Here is a 22,591-nt window from a genome sequence, read left to right on the forward strand (position 1 = left end):
TGATCCCTACACATGCTCAAGGGGTACATGGGGGGGGGGGGGGTCTTCCAGCATCAGTACCCCTTGCAAGTCTTTCGATGTAAAATCTTTGAGTCCCAAAAACTTTTCTGCTGCAGCCACAATACTGTCTAGCTTCTTCGAGTTCTTTGAGACTTGTGCGTACAGTTTATAACCGTGGCAATGAACGCAACAAATTCCCTATTTTTAATATCAGTATGTGTACAGTAGATGGCGCTATATCCACACGGATGGTGTGGGCCTCAATCAGAAAAGTAAGGAACATTCATTACTTTGGAGCGTTCTAAAACGTGAACGAAAAATTATTCATTAAATTATTGATAAACCTGAACCTTGTGTGATGGACGTGCGTCATTAGCAAGCAGTGTGTCTGAAGGAGATTGTACTGCGAGATGTGTTATAATAATATAATTGGTGCTTTTTTAGATTGCAATGTAGTGGCGCAGTTGTCTATGGCACTGCATCTCATTGCAAGATGTGTCACTACAGGCGACTCCAGGAACTTGGGATCATGATCCCCACCACAAATACAGTCGTCCTTTTATAGTATACTCTGTTCGTCTACACACTTGAATCATGGTCAAATCCTTTACAATTCTTACACTGCAGTGGTCTGGGGACGAAAGCTCTTACGATGTATCTTACATAACTGTAGTGTCTTAGCTCGTATTACTTATTTATATAATAAGAAAGACTCCGAATGCAAAGAAATGAACTGGAGCTTCACATTTACTCAAACGAGTTGGTAGCAGAATAACATAGAACACTGCGCATGACCAATGGTGCGCCATTCTTAAAGGGGACATCAGCAATTAACAGAACATAACAATATCCAAGCTTTACATGCGTAGGTATTTGCTCTTTATCAACAACATTCACCCAGCGGGTCAGACCCTGTGCACCAACCACACCAGGAATTATTTTCCGGTATTCAACCTGAACATCCGTCGTCACCCCTGAGATGACTCCTTTGCTCTACTCCGAAGTTCAAAACACAAAACTTCTGTTGTCCAGATTCTTTTGAGGCCCACTGCAATCTTCCTCTGCTCTTCAGAAATACAATCAGAATAAGACCACTCTAACAGACTCCACTTTTCCAAGCGCATACTTCACAATTTTCGACGCCTCATCCTTACTCAAGAAACGCATCCCAACAAGAAACGATTCATTATCGTTTACAGTCCAGTTTTAGACAATTTCCTTTTTTTTTGTCTCTTCAGTTTCCGTTACTCTACTGTGTCCATTCAGTACATTCGCTGCCTAATTCGAACTCAGCATCCACTTCTGCCATCTTCCTCTCCACTGAAAAGATCTGAGTACTTCTTCTTTCTTGGCGGTTTTATGGCAGACTACACCTATTGGTGTATTGCCGCCACCTACTCTATGGGTTACTGAAACAAAACAAACAATAATATATTCCATCGCTGGAAGGGTAGGAGGGGGGGGGGGGGGGGTAATGCAAAATATACAAATAAATAAATAAATCAAACAACCATCCCATTTCAGTCACATTCAAATCCCATCTTTACACAGGCTCGTCTGCCTGCGAGGAGGAAGCATTCATCAACAGAATTCCTGAGTCTCAAAAAACGCTCAGCAGCACCCAGCAGCACTCACGATGATGCTTATTTTCTCAGATGCTCTCCGTTTGCACAGTTGATAACCAAAGTAATAAACACAATAAAATCCACCTTATCATGCAACACGTCAGGATCCATCTGTTGACAAGGAATATGATCTTGTGTCTCTACTACCATTACTTCTTCAACTTCCCTCCTTTCTTCCACTCTTATCAACGTCTCCTAACAGGACACTTCAGAAATTCGGGTGCATGTTCACCACCACAATTTTCGGCATTTAGGCTCAGCTGGCGTATGATACTCCTCCCGCCTACATACACATGGCACATGACTTTTTCCAAATGTTGTTACATTCCAGCCTTATTTTAAAATGGATTAAATAGATTTTTTCCCCCTCAATCTACACACAATACCCCATAATGACCAAGCAAAAACAGGGTTTTAGAACATTTCGGCACATTTATTTACAAAATAAAGTGAAACATCACATTTACGTAAGTATTCAGACCCTTTACCCAGTACTTTGTTTAAGCACCTTTGGCAGTGATTACAGCCTCAGTCTTCTTCGGTATGACGCTACAAGCTTGGCACACCTGTATTTTGGGAGTTTCTGCCATTCTTCTCTGCAGATCCTCTCCAGCTCTGTCAGGTTGGATGGGAGCGTCGCTGCACAGTTATTTTCAGGTCTCTCCAGAGATGTTTGATCGGGTTCAAGTCCAGGCTCTGTCTGGGCCACTCAAGGAAGTTCAGAGACTTTTCCCGAAGCCACTCCTGTGTTGTCTTGGCTCTGTACTAATGGTCGTTGTCCTGTTGGAAGGTGAACCTTCATCCCAGTCTGTGGTCCTGAGCGCTCTGGAGCAGGTTTTTCATCTAAGATTTCTCTGTACTTTGCTCCGTTCATCTTTCCCTTGATCCTGACTAGTCTCCCAGTCCCTGCCACTGAAAAAGATCCCCACAGCATGATGCTGCCACCACCCTACTTCACCGTAGGGATGGTGCCAGATTTCCTCCACACGGGACGCTTGGCATTCAGTCGAAGATAATCTTGTTTCTCATGGTCTGAGAGTCTTTAGGTGCCTTTTGGCAAACTCCAAGCGGGCTGTCAAGTACCTTTAACTGAGGAGTGGCTTCTGTCTGGACACTCTACCATAAAGGCCTGATTGGTGGAGTGCTGCAGAGATGGTTGTCCTTCTGGAAGGTTCTCCCATCGCCACAGAGGAACTCTGGAGCTCTGTCAGAATGACCATCGGGTTCCTGGTCACCTCCCTGACCAAGGCCCTTCTCCCCCGATTGCGCAGTTTGGCCGAGCGGCCAGCTCTAGGAAGAGTCTTGATGGTTACAAACTTCTTCCATTTAAGAATGATGAAGGTAACTGTGTTTTTGGGGACCTTCAATGCTGCAGAAATGTTTGGTACCCTTCCCCAGATCTGTGTCTCGACCTCATGGCTTGGTTTTTGCTCTGACGTGCTATGTCAAGAGTGGCACAGGTATGTGCCTTTCCAAATAATTTCCAATTGAATTTGACTCCAATCAAGTTGTATAAACATCACAAGGATAATCAATTGAAACAGGATCTACCTGAGCTCAATTTCAGGTCTCATAGCAAAGGGTCTGAATACGTATACAACATAAAAAAACAGAACTTATTTACATAAATTTGCTAAACATTCTAAAAATCTGTTTTCACGTCGTCATTATGGGCTATTGTTTGTAGATTGATTAAACATTTTTTAAAATCTATTTTAGAATAAGGCTGCAATGTAACAAAATGTGGAAACAGGGAAGGGGTCTGAATACTTTCCGAGGTGATTCTGGGATGCTAACCTTCTAGGCAGAGTTCCTCTGTCCAGTGTCTGTTCTTTTGCCCATCTTAATATTTTAATTTCATTGGCCAGTCTGAGATATGGCTTTTCCTTTGCAACTCTGCCAAGAAGACCAGCATCCCGGAGTCGGCTCTTCACTGTTGACGTTGAGACTGGTGTATTAAGGGTACTATTTAATGAAGCTGCCAGTTCAGGACTTGTGAGGCGTCTGTTGCTCAAACTAGAAACTCTAATGTACTTGTCCTCTTGCTGAGTTGTGCACCGGGCCCACCCACTCCTCTATTCTGGTTAGAGCCAGTTTGCACTGTTCTGTGAAGGGAGTAGTACACAGCATTGTATGAGATCTTTAGTTTCATGGCAATTTCTCGCATGGAATAGCCTTCATTTCTCAGAGCAAGAACAGACTGATGAGTTTCAGAATAAAGTTATTTGTTTCTGGTCATTCTGAGCCTGTAATCGAACCCAGAAATGCTGATGCTCCAGATACTCAACGTAGTCTAAAGAAGGCCAGTTTTATTGCTTCTTTAATCAGCACGACAGTTTTTAGCTGTGCTACTGTAACATAATTGCAAAAGGGTTTTCTAATGACCAATTAGCCTTTTAAAATGATAAACTTGGACTGGCTAACACAACGTGCCATTGGAACACATGAGTGGCGGTTGCTGACAATGGGCATCTGTACGCTTATGTAGATATTCCTTTTTTTTTTTAAACAGCCATTTCCAGCTAAAATAGTCATTTACAACATTAACAATGTCTACACTGTACTTCTGATCAATATTATGTTATTTTAATGGACAAAAACAAGGACATTTCTAAGTGACCCCAAACTTTTGAACGGTATTGTACCAGTCAAAAGTTTGGACACATCTACTCATTGAAGGGTTTTTCTTTATTTTTTACTATTTTCCACATTGGATAATAATAGTGAAGATATCAAAACTATGAAGTAACACATATGGAATCATGTAGTAACCAAAAAAACTGTTAAACATATTAAAATATATTTATGATTATTCAAAGTAGCCACCCTTTGCCTTGATAACGGCTTTGCACAATCTTGGCATTCTCTCAACCAGCTTCATGAGGTAGTGCCTTGTTAAAAAAAATGTTAATTTGTGGAAATTCTTTCCTTCTTAATGCGTTTGAATCAATTAGTTGTGTTGTGACAAGGTAGGGGTGGTATACAGAAGATAGTCCTATTTGGTAAAAGACCAAGTCCATATTATGGCACGAACAGCTCAAATAATCAAAGAGAAATGACAGTCCATCATTACTTTAAGACATGAAGGTCAGTCAATTCGGGTTAATGTCAAGAACTTTGCAGTGCAGTCACAAAAACCATCAAGCGCTATGATGAAACTGGCTCTCATGAGAACCGCCACTGGAAAGGAAGACCCAGAGTTACCTCTGCTGCAGAGGATGAGTTCATTAGAGTTACCAGCCTCAGAAATTCTAGCCCAAATAAATGCTTCACAGAGTTCAAGTAACAGACACATCTCAACATCAACTGTTCAGAGGAGACTGTGTGAATCAGGCCTTCATGGTCAAATTGATGCAAAGAAACCACTACTAAAGTACACCAAAAACAAGAAGAGACTTGCTTGGGCCAAGAAACATGATCACATTTCTATTTAACCAGGCAAGTCAGTTAAGAGCAAATTATTATTTACAATGACTGCCTAGGAACTGCCTTGTTCAGGGGCAGAATTACAATTTTTTTAACCTTGGCAGCTCAGGGATTCGATCTAGCAACCTTTCGGTTACTGTCCCAACGCTCTAACATATACATATGTTTTGTATGAAATGAGGTGAAATTTAGAAGTAGCCCAAAAACGTGTTTAATCACCTCTGTCTAAGATATCCGATGGTCAACAGACCAATTAGTGCAAAATTGGGCTACCTGTGTAAACACAGCCTTAGAGAACTTGATGGTTAGGAATACTCTGGCTAAAGTCACTCTTTTTTATGTGTAAACAAAATATTTATTGTTTAGTTTGAGGACTTCACACTTTCGAATGAGAATAATCCAGTATCACATGTTGTTATAAATAAAATGACCACAACCTGAGTAAGTATTATATGTAATTCACACTCCCGCACACAGGTGGCGACCGACTGTCTACGTTAGTGTAGTTTGAAACACGCCTAGTCTGTCGAAAAAGAAAAATGCGCAAATTGCCATCGCTTTTGTGTACGATCCTTTTGGAATAGACATCAATGCGTAAATAACAATTTATTCGTTAAACAATAAACACTTGATTCAAAATAAGCATTTCTTAAATTCCGTTTTAGCGAAGCAAGGCCTCAGGTAAGAACCTTCTCCGTTAGTCTGTTGCAGCAGGGCAAATGGCCAGACAAGGCCTACAGTTAGCTAACTAACGTTGGCTAATGTTAACTCAACTCATAGCTAAAGTTAACAAACAATACATTAAACTGTCACCACATACGTGTTCTAATAACAAAATAGGGAAATATGTAGCTACCTAACGTTAGCTAAACCAAATGTTCTGTAGCTAGCGGGAAATGGTGGCTAAAACCTGCACAAATTCAGGTATGTCCCTCCCAGTTTCGTTTGCTTTGTTTTGCTTCATTTACTTGGAAGGTATTCATAACGCCGATTGGTAGAGAAACGTTTCGTCTGTTGTAAAACGTGTTGCAACAAACAGTTTACTCAAAACGGAAAATGTTCTGCAACGAAAACGCGTTTCCATTGGACAAATGTAGGTAGCTAGGTCGCTACCCGTTTCGTTCGATTTGATCTGTTTGTGTTCGTTAGGTAATTAAACAAAATCAAATTGTATATGTCACAAGCGCCGAATACAACGGGTGTTCAACCTTACAGTCAAAAGCTTACTTACAAACCCTTCATTAACCAACAATGCAGTTTAAGTGTTAAAGTATTTACTCAAATAAACCGAAGTAAAAAATGAGAAATGAGCAACAAAATAATAAACAATAGTGAGGCTATATACAGGGGTACTGGTACAGAGTCAATGTACGGGGGCACTGGTTAGTCGAGGTAATTGAGGTAACATGTAGATAGAGGTAAAGTGACTATGCATGGATAATAAACTTAGTAAACCCAGGTAACAGTAAACTGTTTCTGTTGTAATACATAATGAATACACTTGGACAGAGAAGTCCACAGTTGGCTACCATTCATTTCCCCATTAGACAGCTCTGCAAGTGTTATAAATGTCAATATATGTTAGTTACTCACCAAAATATTGGGTTTCGCTGAGCAACTATCGTCATTTACTACCTTCATGCCTGGTATGTACTTCCAAAAATGGTCTAAATAAAAATGTACAAGTAATTGAAAAAAATGCCTTGTCTGGAAGTAATCAGTATTATTTTAGACCAAGTATGCCATGTACCTAATCTATCAACACTTATTGGAGGTGCCAAAAAAAGTGAATTTGGCTCATGCACCCTTTCCAGACAATTATTTTCCGGTTGCTTGTAAATGTTTATTTAGACATTTTTGGGAAGTAAATTCCGGGCATGGCGGCAGTAAATGAAATGGTAGCTAACTGGGCTAGAGAGGTGACTCCTATATTCATTATCTCCTCCTCTGCCCATATACTGGTTCAGCTAAAAACCAAACCCGAATAATAGCTAGCTACCTTGCAATTTTACACTTTATTTCTTAGCTTAGCCAGCTGAGGCCCCATACAGTAAACTAAATGAGCATAGCAACGTTGATCAAATGACTGGCTACCTCAGAAAACAAAGAATGTGTGCGCTAACTAGATAGCGCAGCCACCAAATGACATAACAGTCCTGTATTTCATACAGGCTTTTTTTCTTTTACAGGTTATTTATCTTTACTTTAGGACAGCGAGGATAACCAGCCTGCCGCTCTCCTTCCACACTGAGCCCAAGACTATACTGACTGGGTCCTGATTGTGACAAAGAAGTTCCCTGGGCACCGCAGGAGAGATGGCATCAGTGAAAGAAAGCAGTCAAACAATCCGGCTGAATATCATCACAAAAGATATAGAAGAGGAAGTGAAGATTTGGGAATGCGATGATTACGCAGGTAACAGAGCAGGGTTTATCATGGGAATAGGATGATTACCTAGGTGACAGAGCAGGGTTTATCATGGGAATAGGATGATTACCTAGGTGACAGAGCAGGGTTTATCATGGGAATAGGATGATTACCTAGGTGACAGAGCAGGGTTTATCATGGGAATAGGATGATTACCCAGGTAACAGAGCAGGGTTTATCATGGGAATAGGATGATTACCTAGGTGACAGAGCAGGGTTTATCATGGGAATGTGATGATTACCCAGGTAACAGAGCAGGGTTTATCATGGGAATAGGATGATTACCTAGGTGACAGAGCAGGGTTTATCATGGGAATAGGATGATTACCTAGGTGACAGAGCAGGGTTTATCATGGGAATAGGATGATTACCTAGGTAACAGAGCAGGGTTTTTCATGGGAATAGGATGATTACCTAGGTGACAGAGCAGGGTTTATCATGGGAATGTGATGATTACCCAGGTAACAGAGCAGGGTTTATCATGGGAATGTGATATTACCCAGGTAACAGAGCAGGGTTTATCATGGGAATGTGATATTACCCAGGTAACAGAGCAGGGTTTATCATGGGAATAGGGTGATTACCCAGGTAACAGAGCAGGGTTTATCATGGGAATGGGATGGTTACCCAGGTAACCGAGCAGGGTTTATCATGGGAATAGGATGATTACCCAGGTAACAGACCAGGGTTTATCATGGGAATAGGATGATTACCCAGGTAACAGACCAGGGTTTATCATGGGAATGTGATGATTACCCAGGTAACAGAGCAGGGTTTATCATGGGAATGTGATATTACCCAGGTAACAGAGCAGGGTTTATCATGGGAATGTGATATTACCCAGGTAACAGAGCAGGGTTTATCATGGGAATAGGGTGATTACCCAGGTAACAGACCAGGGTTTATCATGGGAATAGGATGATTACCCAGGTAACAGCAGGGTTTATCATGGGAATGTGATGATTACCCAGGTAACAGAGCAGGGTTTATCATGGGAATGTGATATTACCCAGGTAACAGCAGGGTTTATCATGGGAATGTGATATTACCCAGGTAACAGAGCAGGGTTTATCATGGGAATAGGGTGATTACCCAGGTAACAGAGCAGGGTTTATCATGGGAATGGGATGATTACCCAGGTAACCGAGCAGGGTTTATCATGGGAATAGGATGATTACCCAGGTAACAGACCAGGGTTTATCATGGGAATAGGATGATTACCCAGGTAACAGACCAGGGTTTATCATGGGAATGTGATGATTACCCAGGTAACAGAGCAGGGTTTATCATGGGAATGTGATATTACCCAGGTAACAGAGCAGGGTTTATCATGGGAATAGGATGATTACCCAGGTAACAGAGCAGGGTTTATCATGGGAATAGGATGATTACCCAGGTAACAGAGCAGGGTTTATCATGGGAATAGGATGATTACCCAGGTAACCGAGCAGGGTTTATCATGGGAATAGGATGATTACCCAGGTAACCGACCAGGGTTTATCATGGGAATAGGATGATTACCCAGGTAACAGCAGGGTTTATCATGGGAATGTGATGATTACCCAGGTAACAGAGCAGGGTTTATCATGGGAATGTGATATTACCCAGGTAACAGAGCAGGGTTTATCATGGGAATGTGATATTACCCAGGTAACAGAGCAGGGTTTATCATGGGAATAGGGTGATTACCCAGGTAACAGAGCAGGGTTTATCATGGGAATGGGATGATTACCCAGGTAACCGAGCAGGGTTTATCATGGGAATAGGATGATTACCCAGGTAACAGACCAGGGTTTATCATGGGAATAGGATGATTACCCAGGTAACAGACCAGGGTTTATCATGGGAATGTGATGATTACCCAGGTAACAGAGCAGGGTTTATCATGGGAATGTGATATTACCCAGGTAACAGAGCAGGGTTTATCATGGGAATAGGATGATTACCCAGGTAACAGAGCAGGGTTTATCATGGGAATAGGATGATTACCCAGGTAACAGAGCAGGGTTTATCATGGGAATAGGATGATTACCCAGGTAACAGAGCAGGGTTTATCATGGGAATGTGATGATTACGCAGGTAACAGAGCAGGGTTTATCATGGGAATAGGATTATTACCCAGGTAACAGAGCAGGGTTTATCATGGGAATGTGATATTACCCAGGTAACAGAGCAGGGTTTATCATGGGAATGTGATGATTACCCAGGTGACAGAGCAGGGTTTATCATGGGAATGTGATGATTACCCAGGTAACAGAGCAGGGTTTATCATGGGAATAGGATTATTACCCAGGTAACAGAGCAGGGTTTATCATGGGAATGTGATGATTACCCAGGTAACAGAGCAGGGTTTATCATGGGAATAGGGTGATTACCCAGGTAACAGAGCAGGGTTTATCATGGGAATAGGATTATTACCCAGGTAACAGAGCAGGGTTTATCATGGGAATAGGATTATTACCCAGGTAACAGAGCAGGGTTTATCATGGGAATGTGATGATTACCCAGGTGACAGAGCAGGGTTTATCATGGGAATGTGATGATTACCCAGGTGACAGAGCAGGGTTTATCATGGGAATGTGATGATTACCCAGGTGACAGAGCAGGGTTTATCATGGGAATGTGATGATTACCCAGGTGACAGAGCAGGGTTTATCATGGGAATGTGATGATTACCCAGGTGACAGAGCAGGGTTTATCATGGGAATAGGATGATTACCCAGGTAACAGAGCAGGGTTTATCATGGGAATAGGATCATTACCCAGGTAACAGAGCAGGGTTTATCATGGGAATGTGATGATTACCCAGGTAACAGAGCAGGGTTTATCATGGGAATGTGATGATTACCCAGGTAACAGAGCAGGGTTTATCATGGGAATAGGATCATTACCCAGGTAACAGAGCAGGGTTTATCATGGGAATAGGATGATTACCCAGGTGACAGAGCAGGTTTTAATCAACAGTGGTTACAACCAAGGTAGGACGGCAGGAGTATATTCATTAGGCCATTAGACTGTAGCAAAACATTTGGTCTGTTTGCGAAACGTTTTGCAACTGAAACCGTTTACTTCAGGGATCATCAACTAGATTCTGCTGTGGGACAATTTTATTTTCTTGAGAGGATGGCCAGGGAAACATAACTACAACTAATTTGTAGACCGCAAATTGACGCAAGAAGCCCAAACAGATATTTGACTAAAACCTTGCTTTCGTTTATATACAGTCACATACAGTATATCTCTATAATGCGTGGGAATTCTTTGTAACAGATTTCCAAAATGAAAATCACTTGGAGCTGATTTGTTGGTGCTTTTACAATATTTTATGTAAAAAAATTAAATAATAATTGCTCAGAACTTTACGTTTAGAGTCAAATAAAATGACTAAACGTAAAACGTTCTGCAATGTAAATTAGTTTCTATTGGACACATTTCAGGTAGGTCCCTCCCTGTTTTGTTGCGTTTGGTTCCTTGAATAAATGGTTTCCATTGCAAAATGATTTGCATCAGGCCAAACTGTTTGCTACAGTGTGCACTAATGATTACACCCGAAAGTTTATCAACAGCTTTACACCAGTGTTGTTCTGGTTCTCAAGGGCCAAAGTGTCTGCTGGTTTTCATATATTTATACTTTTAGTCAGAGACAGATTGGTTACAGTATTTTTAAGATGTTATCTTATTTTTCATTTAGGACACCTGGGGTTGGGATTAGGACACCTGGGGTTGGGGCTAGGACACCCGGGGTTGGGGCTAGGACACCCGGGGTTGGGGCTAGGACACCCGGGGTTGGGGCTAGGACACCCGGGGTTGGGGCTAGGACACCCGGGGTTGGGGCTAGGACACCCGGGGTTGGGGCTAGGACACCCGGGGTTGGGATTAGGACGCCTGGGGCTAGGACGCCTGGGGCTGGGACGCCTGGGGCTGGGACGCCTGGGGCTGGGACACCTGGGGCTGGGGCTAGGACACCTGGGGCTGGGGCTAGGACACCTGGGGTTGGGACACCTGGGGTTAGGGTTAAGACACCTGGGGTTGGGACGCCTGGGGTTGGGACGCCTAGGGTTGGGACACCTGGGGTTGGGACACCTGGGGTTAGGGTTAAGACACCTGGGGTTAGGGTTAAGACACCTGGGGTTAGGGTTGGGACGCCTGGGGTTGGGACGCCTGGGGTTGGGACGCCTGGGGTTGGGACGCCTGGGGTTGGGACGCCTGGGGCTGGGGTTAGGACGCCTGGGGTTGGGACACCTGGGGCTGGGGTTAGGACGCCTGGGGTTGGGACACCTGGGGTTAGGGTTAAGACACCTGGGGTTAGGGTTAAGACACCTGGGGTTGGGACGCCTGGGGTTGGGACGCCTGGGGTTGGGACGCCTAGGGTTGGGACACCTGGGGTTGGGACACCTGGGGTTAGGGTTAAGACACCTGGGGTTAGGGTTAAGACACCTGGGGTTGGGGTTAAGACACCTGGGGCTGGGGTTGGGACGCCGGGGTTGGGACGCCTGGGGTTGGGACGCCGGGGTTGGGACGCCTGGGGTTGGGACGCCTGGGGCTGGGGTTAGGACGCCTGGGGTTAGGACGCCTGGGGTTGGGGTTAGGACGCCTGGGGTTAGGACGCCTGGGGTTGGGGTTAGGACGCCTGGGGTTGGGATGCCTGGGGTTGGGGTTGGGACGCCTGGGGTTGGGGCTGGGACACCCGGGGTTGGGGCTGGGACACCCGGGGTTGGGATTAGGACACCCGGGGTTGGGATTAGGACACCCGGGGTTGGGATTAGGACACCCGGGGTTGGGGATAGGATGCCTGGGGCTAGGACGCCTGGGGCTGGGACGCCTGGGGCTGGGGCTAGGACACCTGGGGCTGGGGCTAGGACACCTGGGGTTGGGACACCTGGGGTTGGGACACCTGGGGTTAGGGTTAAGACACCTGGGGCTGGGACGCCTGGGGTTGGGACGCCTGGGGTTGGGACGCCTAGGGTTGGGACACCTGGGGTTAGGGTTAAGACACCTGGGGTTAGGGTTAAGACACCTGGGGTTAGGGTTGTGACGCCGGGGTTGGGACGCCTGGGGTTGGGACGCCTGGGGCTGGGGTTAGGACGCCTGGGGTTGGGACACCTGGGGCTGGGGTTAGGACGCCTGGGGTTGGGACACCTGGGGTTAGGGTTAAGACACCTGGGGTTGGGACGCCTGGGGTTGGGACGCCTGGGGTTAGGGTTAAGACACCTGGGGTTAGGGTTAAGACACCTGGGGCTGGGGTTGGGACGCCTGGGGTTGGGACGCCTGGGGTTGGGACGCCTGGGGTTGGGACGCCTGGGGTTGGGACGCCTGGGGTTGGGACGCCTGGGGTTGGGACGCCTGGGGTTGTGACGCCTGGGGTTGGGACGCCTGGGGTTGGGACGCCTGGGGTTGGGACGCCTGGGGTTGGGACGCCTGGGGCTGGGGTTAGGACGCCTGGGGTTGGGACACCTGGGGCTGGGGTTAGGACGCCTGGGGTTGGGACACCTGGGGTTAGGGTTAAGACACCTGGGGTTAGGGTTAAGACACCTGGGGTTGGGACGCCTGGGGTTGGGACGCCTGGGGTTGGGACGCCTAGGGTTGGGACACCTGGGGTTGGGACACCTGGGGTTAGGGTTAAGACACCTGGGGTTAGGGTTAAGACACCTGGGGTTGGGGTTAAGACACCTGGGGCTGGGGTTGGGACGCCGGGGTTGGGACGCCTGGGGTTGGGACGCCGGGGTTGGGACGCCTGGGGTTGGGACGCCTGGGGCTGGGGTTAGGACGCCTGGGGTTAGGACGCCTGGGGTTGGGGTTAGGACGCCTGGGGTTAGGACGCCTGGGGTTGGGGTTAGGACGCCTGGGGTTGGGGTTAGGATGCCTGGGGTTGGGGTTGGGACGCCTGGGGTTGGGGCTGGGACACCCGGGGTTGGGGCTGGGACACCCGGGGTTGGGATTAGGACACCCGGGGTTGGGATTAGGACACCCGGGGTTGGGATTAGGACACCCGGGGTTGGGGATAGGATGCCTGGGGCTAGGACGCCTGGGGCTGGGACGCCTGGGGCTGGGGCTAGGACACCTGGGGCTGGGGCTAGGACACCTGGGGTTGGGACACCTGGGGTTGGGACACCTGGGGTTAGGGTTAAGACACCTGGGGCTGGGACGCCTGGGGTTGGGACGCCTGGGGTTGGGACGCCTAGGGTTGGGACACCTGGGGTTAGGGTTAAGACACCTGGGGTTAGGGTTAAGACACCTGGGGTTAGGGTTGTGACGCCGGGGTTGGGACGCCTGGGGTTGGGACGCCTGGGGCTGGGGTTAGGACGCCTGGGGTTGGGACACCTGGGGCTGGGGTTAGGACGCCTGGGGTTGGGACACCTGGGGTTAGGGTTAAGACACCTGGGGTTGGGACGCCTGGGGTTGGGACGCCTGGGGTTAGGGTTAAGACACCTGGGGTTAGGGTTAAGACACCTGGGGCTGGGGTTGGGACGCCTGGGGTTGGGACGCCTGGGGTTGGGACGCCTGGGGTTGGGACGCCTGGGGTTGGGACGCCTGGGGTTGGGACGCCTGGGGTTGGGACGCCTGGGGTTGGGACGCCTGGGGTTGGGACGCCTGGGGCTGGGGTTAGGACGCCTGGGGTTAGGACGCCTGGGGTTAGGACGCCTGGGGTTGGGGTTGGGACGCCTGGGGTTGGGGTTGGGACGCCTGGGGTTGGGGTTGGGACGCCTGGGGTTGGGGTTGGGACGCCTGGGGTTAGGGCTGGGACACCCGGGGTTGGGATTAGGACACCCGGGGTTGGGATTAGGACACCCGGGGTTGGGATTAGGACACCCGGGGTTGGGATTAGGACACCCGGGGTTGGGGCTAGGATGCCTGGGGCTAGAATGCCTGGGGCTAGAATGCCTGGGGCTAGAATGCCTGGGGCTAGGATGCCTGGGGCTGGGACGCCTGGGGCTGGGGCTAGGACACCTGGGGCTGGGGCTAGGACACCTGGGGTTGGGACACCTGGGGTTGGGACACCTGGGGTTAGGGTTAAGACACCTGGGGCTGGGACGCCTAGGGTTGGGACACCTGGGGTTGGGACACCTGGGGTTAGGGTTAAGACACCTGGGGTTAGGGTTAAGACACCTGGGGTTAGGGTTGTGACGCCGGGGTTGGGACGCCTGGGGTTGGGACGCCTGGGGCTGGGGTTAGGACGCCTGGGGTTGGGGTTAAGACACCTGGGGTTGGGACGCCTGGGGTTGGGACGCCTGGGGTTGGGACGCCTGGGGTTAGGGTTAAGACACCTGGGGTTAGGGTTAAGATACCTGGGGTTAGGGTTAAGACACCTGGGGTTAGGGTTAAGACACCTGGGGCTGGGGTTGGGACGCCTGGGGTTGGGACGCCTGGGGTTGGGACGCCTGGGGTTGGGACGCCTGGGGTTGGGACGCCTGGGGTTGGGACGCCTGGGGTTGGGACGCCTGGGGTTGGGACGCCTGGGGTTGGGACGCCTGGGGCTGGGGTTAGGACGCCTGGGGTTGGGGTTAGGACGCTTGGGGTTGGGACGCCTGGGGTTGGGGCTGGGACACCCGGGGTTGGGGCTAGGACACCCGGGGTTGGGATTAGGACACCCGGGGTTGGGATTAGGACACCCGGGGCTGGGGCTAGGACACCTGGGGTTGGGACACCTGGGGTTAGGGTTAAGACACCTGGGGCTGGGACGCCTGGGGTTGGGACGCCTAGGGTTGGGACACCTGGGGTTGGGACACCTGGGGTTAGGGTTAAGACACCTGGGGTTAGGGTTAAGACACCTGGGGTTAGGGTTGTGACGCCGGGGTTGGGACACCTGGGGTTGGGACGCCTGGGGTTGGGACGCCTGGGGCTGGGGTTAGGACGCCTGGGGTTGGGACACCTGGGGCTGGGGTTAGGACGCCTGGGGTTGGGACACCTGGGGTTAGGGTTAAGACACCTGGGGTTGGGACGCCTGGGGTTGGGACGCCTGCGGTTGAGACGCCTGGGGTTGGGACGCCTGGGGTTGGGACACCTGGGGTTAGGGTTAAGACACCTGGGGTTAGGGTTAAGACACCTGGGGTTAGGGTTAAGACACCTGGGGTTAGGGTTAAGACACCTGGGGTTAGGGTTAAGACACCTGGGGCTGGGGTTGGGACGCCGGGGTTGGGACGCCTGGGGTTGGGACGCCTGGGGTTAGGACGCCTGGTGTTGGGACGCCTGGGGTTGGGACGCCTGGGGTTGGGGTTGGGACGCCTGGGGTTGGGGCTGGGACACCTGGGGTTGGGGTTAGGACGCCTGGGGTTGGGGTTAGGACGCCTGGGGTTGGGGTTAGGACGCCTGGGGTTGGGGTTAAGACACCAAGCATTTTAAAAAGGACATATTTGGGTTATTTAGTTGCTCGCCAACCACTTTGCTACATGGTTTTAGTATTTATTTTATTTCCTCAAGTCAATGCAAGATAACATAGTTTAACCTTTTCCTTGTTCTCATTCACACAGAAGAGAGTCCAGAGATGGCGTCAGTGAAGATGACAGACAGCAGTCAAACACTGGGGCTGAATGTCACCGTTAAAGAAGAGGAGAAGGATGGCTTTGGGGAATCTGATCATGGTAAGAGCAGGTTTGATCTAGTTTTTTTAGGCCTGTCCGATGATCCAGGAACACATTAGTTGACGTCACAGTTTAAAGTCCCAATCCAGCTATTTAAAAAAATGACATTCCAAGTCAAATCACAGTTTATTTGTCGCATACACATGTTTAGCAGATGTTATTGCGGGTGTAGCGAAATGCTTGTAAATGCAGTGCAGTGCATGCACACATGAGGTTTTGAGCAAAATAGTTTTTATTCGATTTTTTACACAATTGCAAAATTCAAGAGTTTGGCAATTCAAGGAGTTGGTCTGGTGTCATCGGCTTCCCCTCTTGCTTGCGAGAACAATAGAGGAGCAATGTAGGACAATTGTACAAAAATGTAACTAGGCAAGTCGGTTAAGACATTCTTACAATGACGTCCTACCGGGGAACAGTTGGTTAACTGCCTTGTTCAGGGGCAGAACGATAGAATTTTACCAGCTCGGGGATTCAATCCAGCAACCTTTTGGTTACTGTCCCAACGCTCTCACCACTAGGCTACCTGCTGCCCCCACCAACCAGTGGCCACCTTGATAACAAATGGCCCGAAACGGCAGCCTAATTCAGATATTTTTCTACAATTTTTTATTTATTTTTACAAATCAGATCAGCTCTTTAGAAGATCTGATGTGACACCACACATTTGTGCTAAGTTGGAGTACACCTGGACCACCTATTGAGGTGCTATTGTTAATGAAATCAGGTGCTACATTAGGCTCTAGGGACGCTGGAGTGGGTCTTCAACACTATAATCGCTAAAGTGAACAGTGCATAATTATGGAATCTCCAATTGTGATTGAAAAACAGGATAGTCCATTCTATTGTATTGGTACATGTGACCGATCCAGCTCAAATCGGTCTTATGAGGCAACATTTGAAATTGAGTTGTTTCTTTTCATTGGATAAAAGTAGAGACTCAGAGCTACAACATTGTATATCATTACACTACAGTTGAGGAACAAATGGGAAAGTAATTCTGCTTTGAAAGTTAATAAACTTGTAAACTCACTTTTGAGAAAATGGCCTGTGAATATTTTGGTACACTTACTGGAGAGCTCTTCTTTGTCTACACCCAATCAGCATCGTTCACACCCTCTTAAGCCTTAGCCCCACCCATCTCTTTAAGGATTCACATGAGGTCATGTGCTAAACAGTGAATAGTGTAGTAAAGATTAAGACTAAAAGTAGTAGCCTACAATAAGGAACAATTCCATGTAAACAGTGTCCAGATAAAAATATTTTATAAATATTGCATAGTAGAAATAGATTTTGTCAATATAAATAATATACAGTACGAACAATGTCACTATCAGTGATAGATGAGGTAGTGTTATGCATACAATCAGACTGTTTTGCTAGCACAGACTGGAATATGTTCTGGGATTCTTCTGATGGCACTGATGGTACACCACATGAGTCACTGGCTTTATCAATAAGTCCATCGAGGACGTCGTCCCCACAGTGACTGTACGTACACACCCCAACCAGAAGCCATGGATTACAGGCAACATCCGCGCTGAGCTAAAGGCTAGAGTTGCCGCTTTCAAGGTGCGGGACTCTAACCCGGAAGCTTATAAGAAATCCTGCTATGCCCTCTGACAAAACATCAAACAGGCGAAGCGTCAATACAAGGCTAAGATTGAATCGTACTACACCGGCTCCGACGCTCGTCGGATGTGACAGAGTCTGCAAACTATTACAGACTACAAACGGAGGCACAGCCGCGAGCTGCCCAGTGACACGAGCCTACCAGACGAGCCAAATCACTTCGAGGCCAGCAACACTGAGGCATGCGTGAGAGCATCGGCTATTCCGGACGACTGTGTGATCACGCTCTCCGTAGCCGACGTGAGTAAGACCTTTAAACAGGTCGACATACACAAGGCTGCGGGGCCAGACGGATTACCAGGACATGTTCTCCGGGCATATGCTGACCAACTGGCAGGTGTCTTCACTGACATTTTCAACATGTCCCTGATTGAGTCTAATACCAACATGCTTCAAGCAGACCACCATAGTGCTCTTGGGCACAGGGACTAAGGTAACCTGTCTAAATGACTACAGACCCGTAGCACTCACGTCCATAGCCATGAAGTACTTTGAAAGGCTGGCTCACATTAATGCCATTATCCCAGAAACACTAGACCCACTGCAATTTGCATACTGCTCAAACAGATCCACAGATGCAATCTCTATTGCACTCTACACTGCCCTTCCCCACCTGGACAGAAGGAACACCTACGTGAGAATGCTGTTCATTGACTACAGCTCAGCGTTCAACACCATAGTGCCCTCAACTCATCACTAAGCTAAGAATCTTGGGACTCAACACCTCCCTCTGCAACTGGATCCTGGACTTCCTGACGGGCCACCCCCAGGTGGTAAGAGTAGGTAGCAAAACATCTGCCACGCCGATCATCAACACTGGAGCCCCTCAGGGGTGCGTGCTCAGTCCCCTCCTGTACTCCCTGTTCACCCACGACTGCATGGCCAGGCATGACTCCAACACCATGATTAAGTTTGCAGACGACACAACAGTAGTAGGCCTGATCAACGACGAGACAGCCTATAGGGAGGAGGTCAGAGACTTGGCGCCGACAGAGATGGCCACCTCGCTTCACGTTCCTAGGAAACTATGCAGTATTTTGTTTTTTTTATGTGTTATTTCTTACATTGTCACCCCAGGAAATATGAGGTTTTATTACATAGTCGGGAGGAATTATTGGATATAAAAGCAACGTCAACTCACCAACATTACGACCAGGAATACGACTTTCCCGAAGTGGATCCTCTGTTTGGTCCACCACCCAGGACAATGGATTGGATCCCAGCCTGCGACCCAAAACAACGGCGCCGCAGAAGGGGCAGACGGCGCGGTCTTCTGGTCAGGCTCCGTAGACGGGCACATCGTGCCCCGCTCCCGAGCATACTACTAGCCAACGTCCAGTCTCTTGACAACAACGTAGACAAAATCCAAGCAAGGGTTGCCTTCCAGAGCGACATCAGAGATTGTAACGTTCTTTGTTTCACGGAAACATGGCTCACTCGTGATACGTCAGAGTCGGTACAGCCACCTGGCTTCTTCATGCATCGCGCCGACAGAAACAAGCATCTCTCTGGTGAGAAGAAGGGCGGGGGTGTATGCCTTATGATTAACGAGACGTGGTGTAATCATAACAAAATACAGGAACTCAATTCCTTTTGTTCACCCGACCTAGAATTCTTTACAATCAAATACCGACCGCATTATCTACCAGATCATAATCACAGTCGTGTATATCCCGCCCCAATCAGACACTTTGACGGCCCTGAAAGAACTTAATTTGACTCTAATGTAAACTGGAAACTACATATCCTGAGGATGCATTTATTGTAGCTGGGGATTTTAACAAGGCTAATCTGAAAACAAGGCTCCCTAAATTTTATCAGCATATGGAATGCGCAACCCGGGCTGGCAAATCCCTGGATCATTGATATTCTAACTTTCGCGACGCATATAAAGCCGTCCCCCGCCCTCCTTTCGGAAAATCTGACCACGACTCCATTTTGTTGCTCCCAGCCTATAGACAGAAACTAAAGCAGGAAGCGCCCGTGCTCAGGTCTATTCAACGCTGGTCCGACCAATCGGATTCCACGCTTCAAGATTGCTTCGATCATGTGGACTGCGATATGTTCCGCATAGCGCCAAACAATAACATTGATGAATACGCTGATTCGGTGAGCGAGTTTATTAGCAAGTGCATCGGGGATGTTGTACCCACAGCATCTATTAAAATATTCCCCAACCAGAAACCGTGGATTGATGGCAGCATTCGCGCAAAACTGAAAGTACAAACCACTGCTTTTAATCAGGGCAAGGTGACCGGAAACATGACCGAAAACAAACAGTGTAGCTATTCCCTCCAAGGCAATCAAACAAGCTAAGCATCAGTATAGAGACAGAGTCGCAATTCAACGGCTCAGACATGAGAGGTATGTGGCAGGGTCTACAGTCAATCACGGACTACAAAAGGAAAACCAGCCCCGTCGCGGACCACAATGTCTTGCTCCCAGACAAACTAAACAACTTCTTTGCTTGCGTTGAGGACTACACAGTGCTACTGACATGGCCCACTACGAAAACCTGCGGGGTCTCCTTCACTGCAGCCAACGTGAGTAAAACATTTAAACGTGTTAACCCTCGCAAGGCTGCCGGCCCAGACGGCATCCCCAGCCGCATCCTCATGCGCAGACCAGCTGGCTGGTGCGTTTACTGACACATTCAATCAAGCCTTATCCCAGTCTGCTGCTCCCACATGCTTCAAGAGGGCCACAATTGTTCCTATTCCCAAGAAAGCGAAGGTAACTGAGCTAAATGACTATCGCCTCGTAGCACTCACTTCCGTCATCATGAAGTACTTTGAGAGACTAGTCCATGACCATATCACCTTCACCCTACCTGACACCCTAGACCCACTCCAATAGGTCCACAGACGACACAATCGCAATCACACTGCCCTAACCCATCTGGACAAGAGGAATGCCTATGTAAGAATGCTGTTCATCGACAACAGCTCAGCATTTAACACCATAGTACCCTCCAAACTCGTCATTAAGCTCGGGACCCTGGCTCTCGACCCCGCCCTGTGCAACTGGGTCCTGAACTTCCTGACGGACTGCCCCCAGGTGGTGAGGGTAGGTAACAACATCTCCACCCACTGATCCTCAACACTGGGGCCCCACAAGGGTGCGTTCTCAGCCCTCTCCTGTACTCCCTGTTCACCCATGACTGCGTGGCCATGCACGCCTCCAACTCAATCATCAAGTTCGCAGACGACACTACAGTGGTAGGCTTGATTACCAACAACAACGAGACAGCCTACAGGGAGGAGGTGAGGGCCCTCGGCGTGTGGTGTCAGGAAAATAACCTCTCACTCAACGTCCACAAAACAAAGGAGATGATCATGAACTTCAGGAAACAGCAGAGGGAGCACCCCCCTATCTATATTGACGGGACAGTAGTGGAGAGGGTGGAGAGTTACGGACAAACTGAAATGGTCTACCCACACAGACAGCGTGGTGAAGAAGGCGCAGCAGCGCCTCTTCAACCTCAGGAGGCTGAAGAAATTTGGCTTGTCACCAAAAACACTCACACACTTTTACAGATGCACAATCGAGAGCATCCTGTTGGGCTGTATCACTGCCTGGTACGGCAACTGCTCCGCCCACAACCGTAAAGCTCTCCAGAGGGTAGTGAGGTCTGCACATCGCATCACCGGGGGCAAATTACCTGCCCTCCAGGACACCTACACCACCCGATGTCACAGGAAGGCCAAAAAGATCATCAAGGACAGCAACCACCCGAGCCACTGCCTGTTCACCCCGCTATCATTGAGAAGGCGAGGTCAGTACAGGTGCATCAAAGCGGGGACCGAGAGACTGAAGAACAGCTATCTCAAGGCCATCAGACTGTTAAACAGCTATCACTAACATTGAGTGGCTGCTGCCAACATACTGACTCATCTCTAGCCACTTTAATAATGAAAAATGTATGTAATGTATCACTAGCCCCTTTATATAATGTTTACATACCCTACATTATTCATCTCATATGTATATACTGTACTCTATACCATCTACTGCATCTTGCCTATGCCGTTTGGCCATTGCTCATTCATATATTTTTATGTACATATTCTTATTCATTCCTTTACACTTGTGTGTATAAGGTAGTTGTTGTGAAATTGTTAGGTTAGATATTACTGCATGGTCGGAACTAGATGCCAAGCATTTCGCTACACTCGCATTAACATCTGCTAACCATGTGTGACAAATATAATTAGATTTGATGGTGCCAGAATAGAAACCTATCCCTCAACGTAATCAAGACAAAGGAGATGATTGTGGACTACAGGAACAGGAGAACCGAGCACTCCCCCATTCTCATCGATGGGGCTGTAGTGGAGCATCAAGTTCCTTGGTGTCCACATCACCAACAAACTGTCTTGGTCCAATCACACCAAGACAGTCATGAAGAGGGCACGACAAAAGCTATTCCCCTCAGGAGACTGAAAAGATTTGTCATGGGTACTCAGATCCTCAAAAGTTTTACAGCTGCAACATCGAGCTCATCCTGACTGGTCGCATCACTGCCTGGTATGGCAACTGCTCTGCCTCCGACCGCAAGGCACTACAGAGGGTAGTGCGAACGGCCCAGTACATCACTGGGGCTAAGCTGCCTGCCATCCAGGACCTCTACACCAGGCGGTGTCAGAGGAAGGTCCTAAAAATGGTCAATTCCATATTCAGCTGTTGGATGTTCGTAAAAATTCAAATCAAACTTTGTCATATGCACCGAATACAACATGTGTAGACCTAACCGTGAAATTCTTACAAGCCCTTAACCAAGAGTGCAGTTCAAGAAAGAGTTAAAATATTTACCAACAAAATAATAATAACAACGAGGCTATATACAAGGGGTACCGGTACAGAGTCAATGTGTGGGGGCACAAGTTAGTCAAGGTAATTTGTAAG

General features: G+C 48.1%; 1 protein-coding gene across 2 annotated transcripts in view; it reads left to right on the forward strand.

Annotated features, from left to right (window-relative positions):
• Positions 1-22,591, forward strand: part of LOC129811388 (oocyte zinc finger protein XlCOF6.1-like) — a 36,448-nt gene that overhangs the window by 8,071 nt on the left and 5,786 nt on the right. The window contains exons 1-3 of one of the 2 annotated variants that reach the window (XM_055862654.1): positions 5,539-5,732; positions 7,241-7,466; positions 15,947-16,057. In XM_055862654.1, coding sequence (XP_055718629.1) covers positions 7,367-7,466; positions 15,947-16,057 — 211 coding nt within the window. In that variant the 5' untranslated portion in view covers positions 5,539-5,732; positions 7,241-7,366. Of the gene's footprint in view, positions 1-5,538; positions 5,733-7,240; positions 7,467-15,946; positions 16,058-22,591 lie in introns of those variants that run through there. The other variant, XM_055862655.1, reaches the window with a different exon arrangement.

The sequence above is a fragment of the Salvelinus fontinalis genome, chromosome 15, assembly GCF_029448725.1.
Source record: "Salvelinus fontinalis isolate EN_2023a chromosome 15, ASM2944872v1, whole genome shotgun sequence".
NCBI classification, from domain to species: domain Eukaryota; kingdom Metazoa; phylum Chordata; class Actinopteri; order Salmoniformes; family Salmonidae; genus Salvelinus; species Salvelinus fontinalis.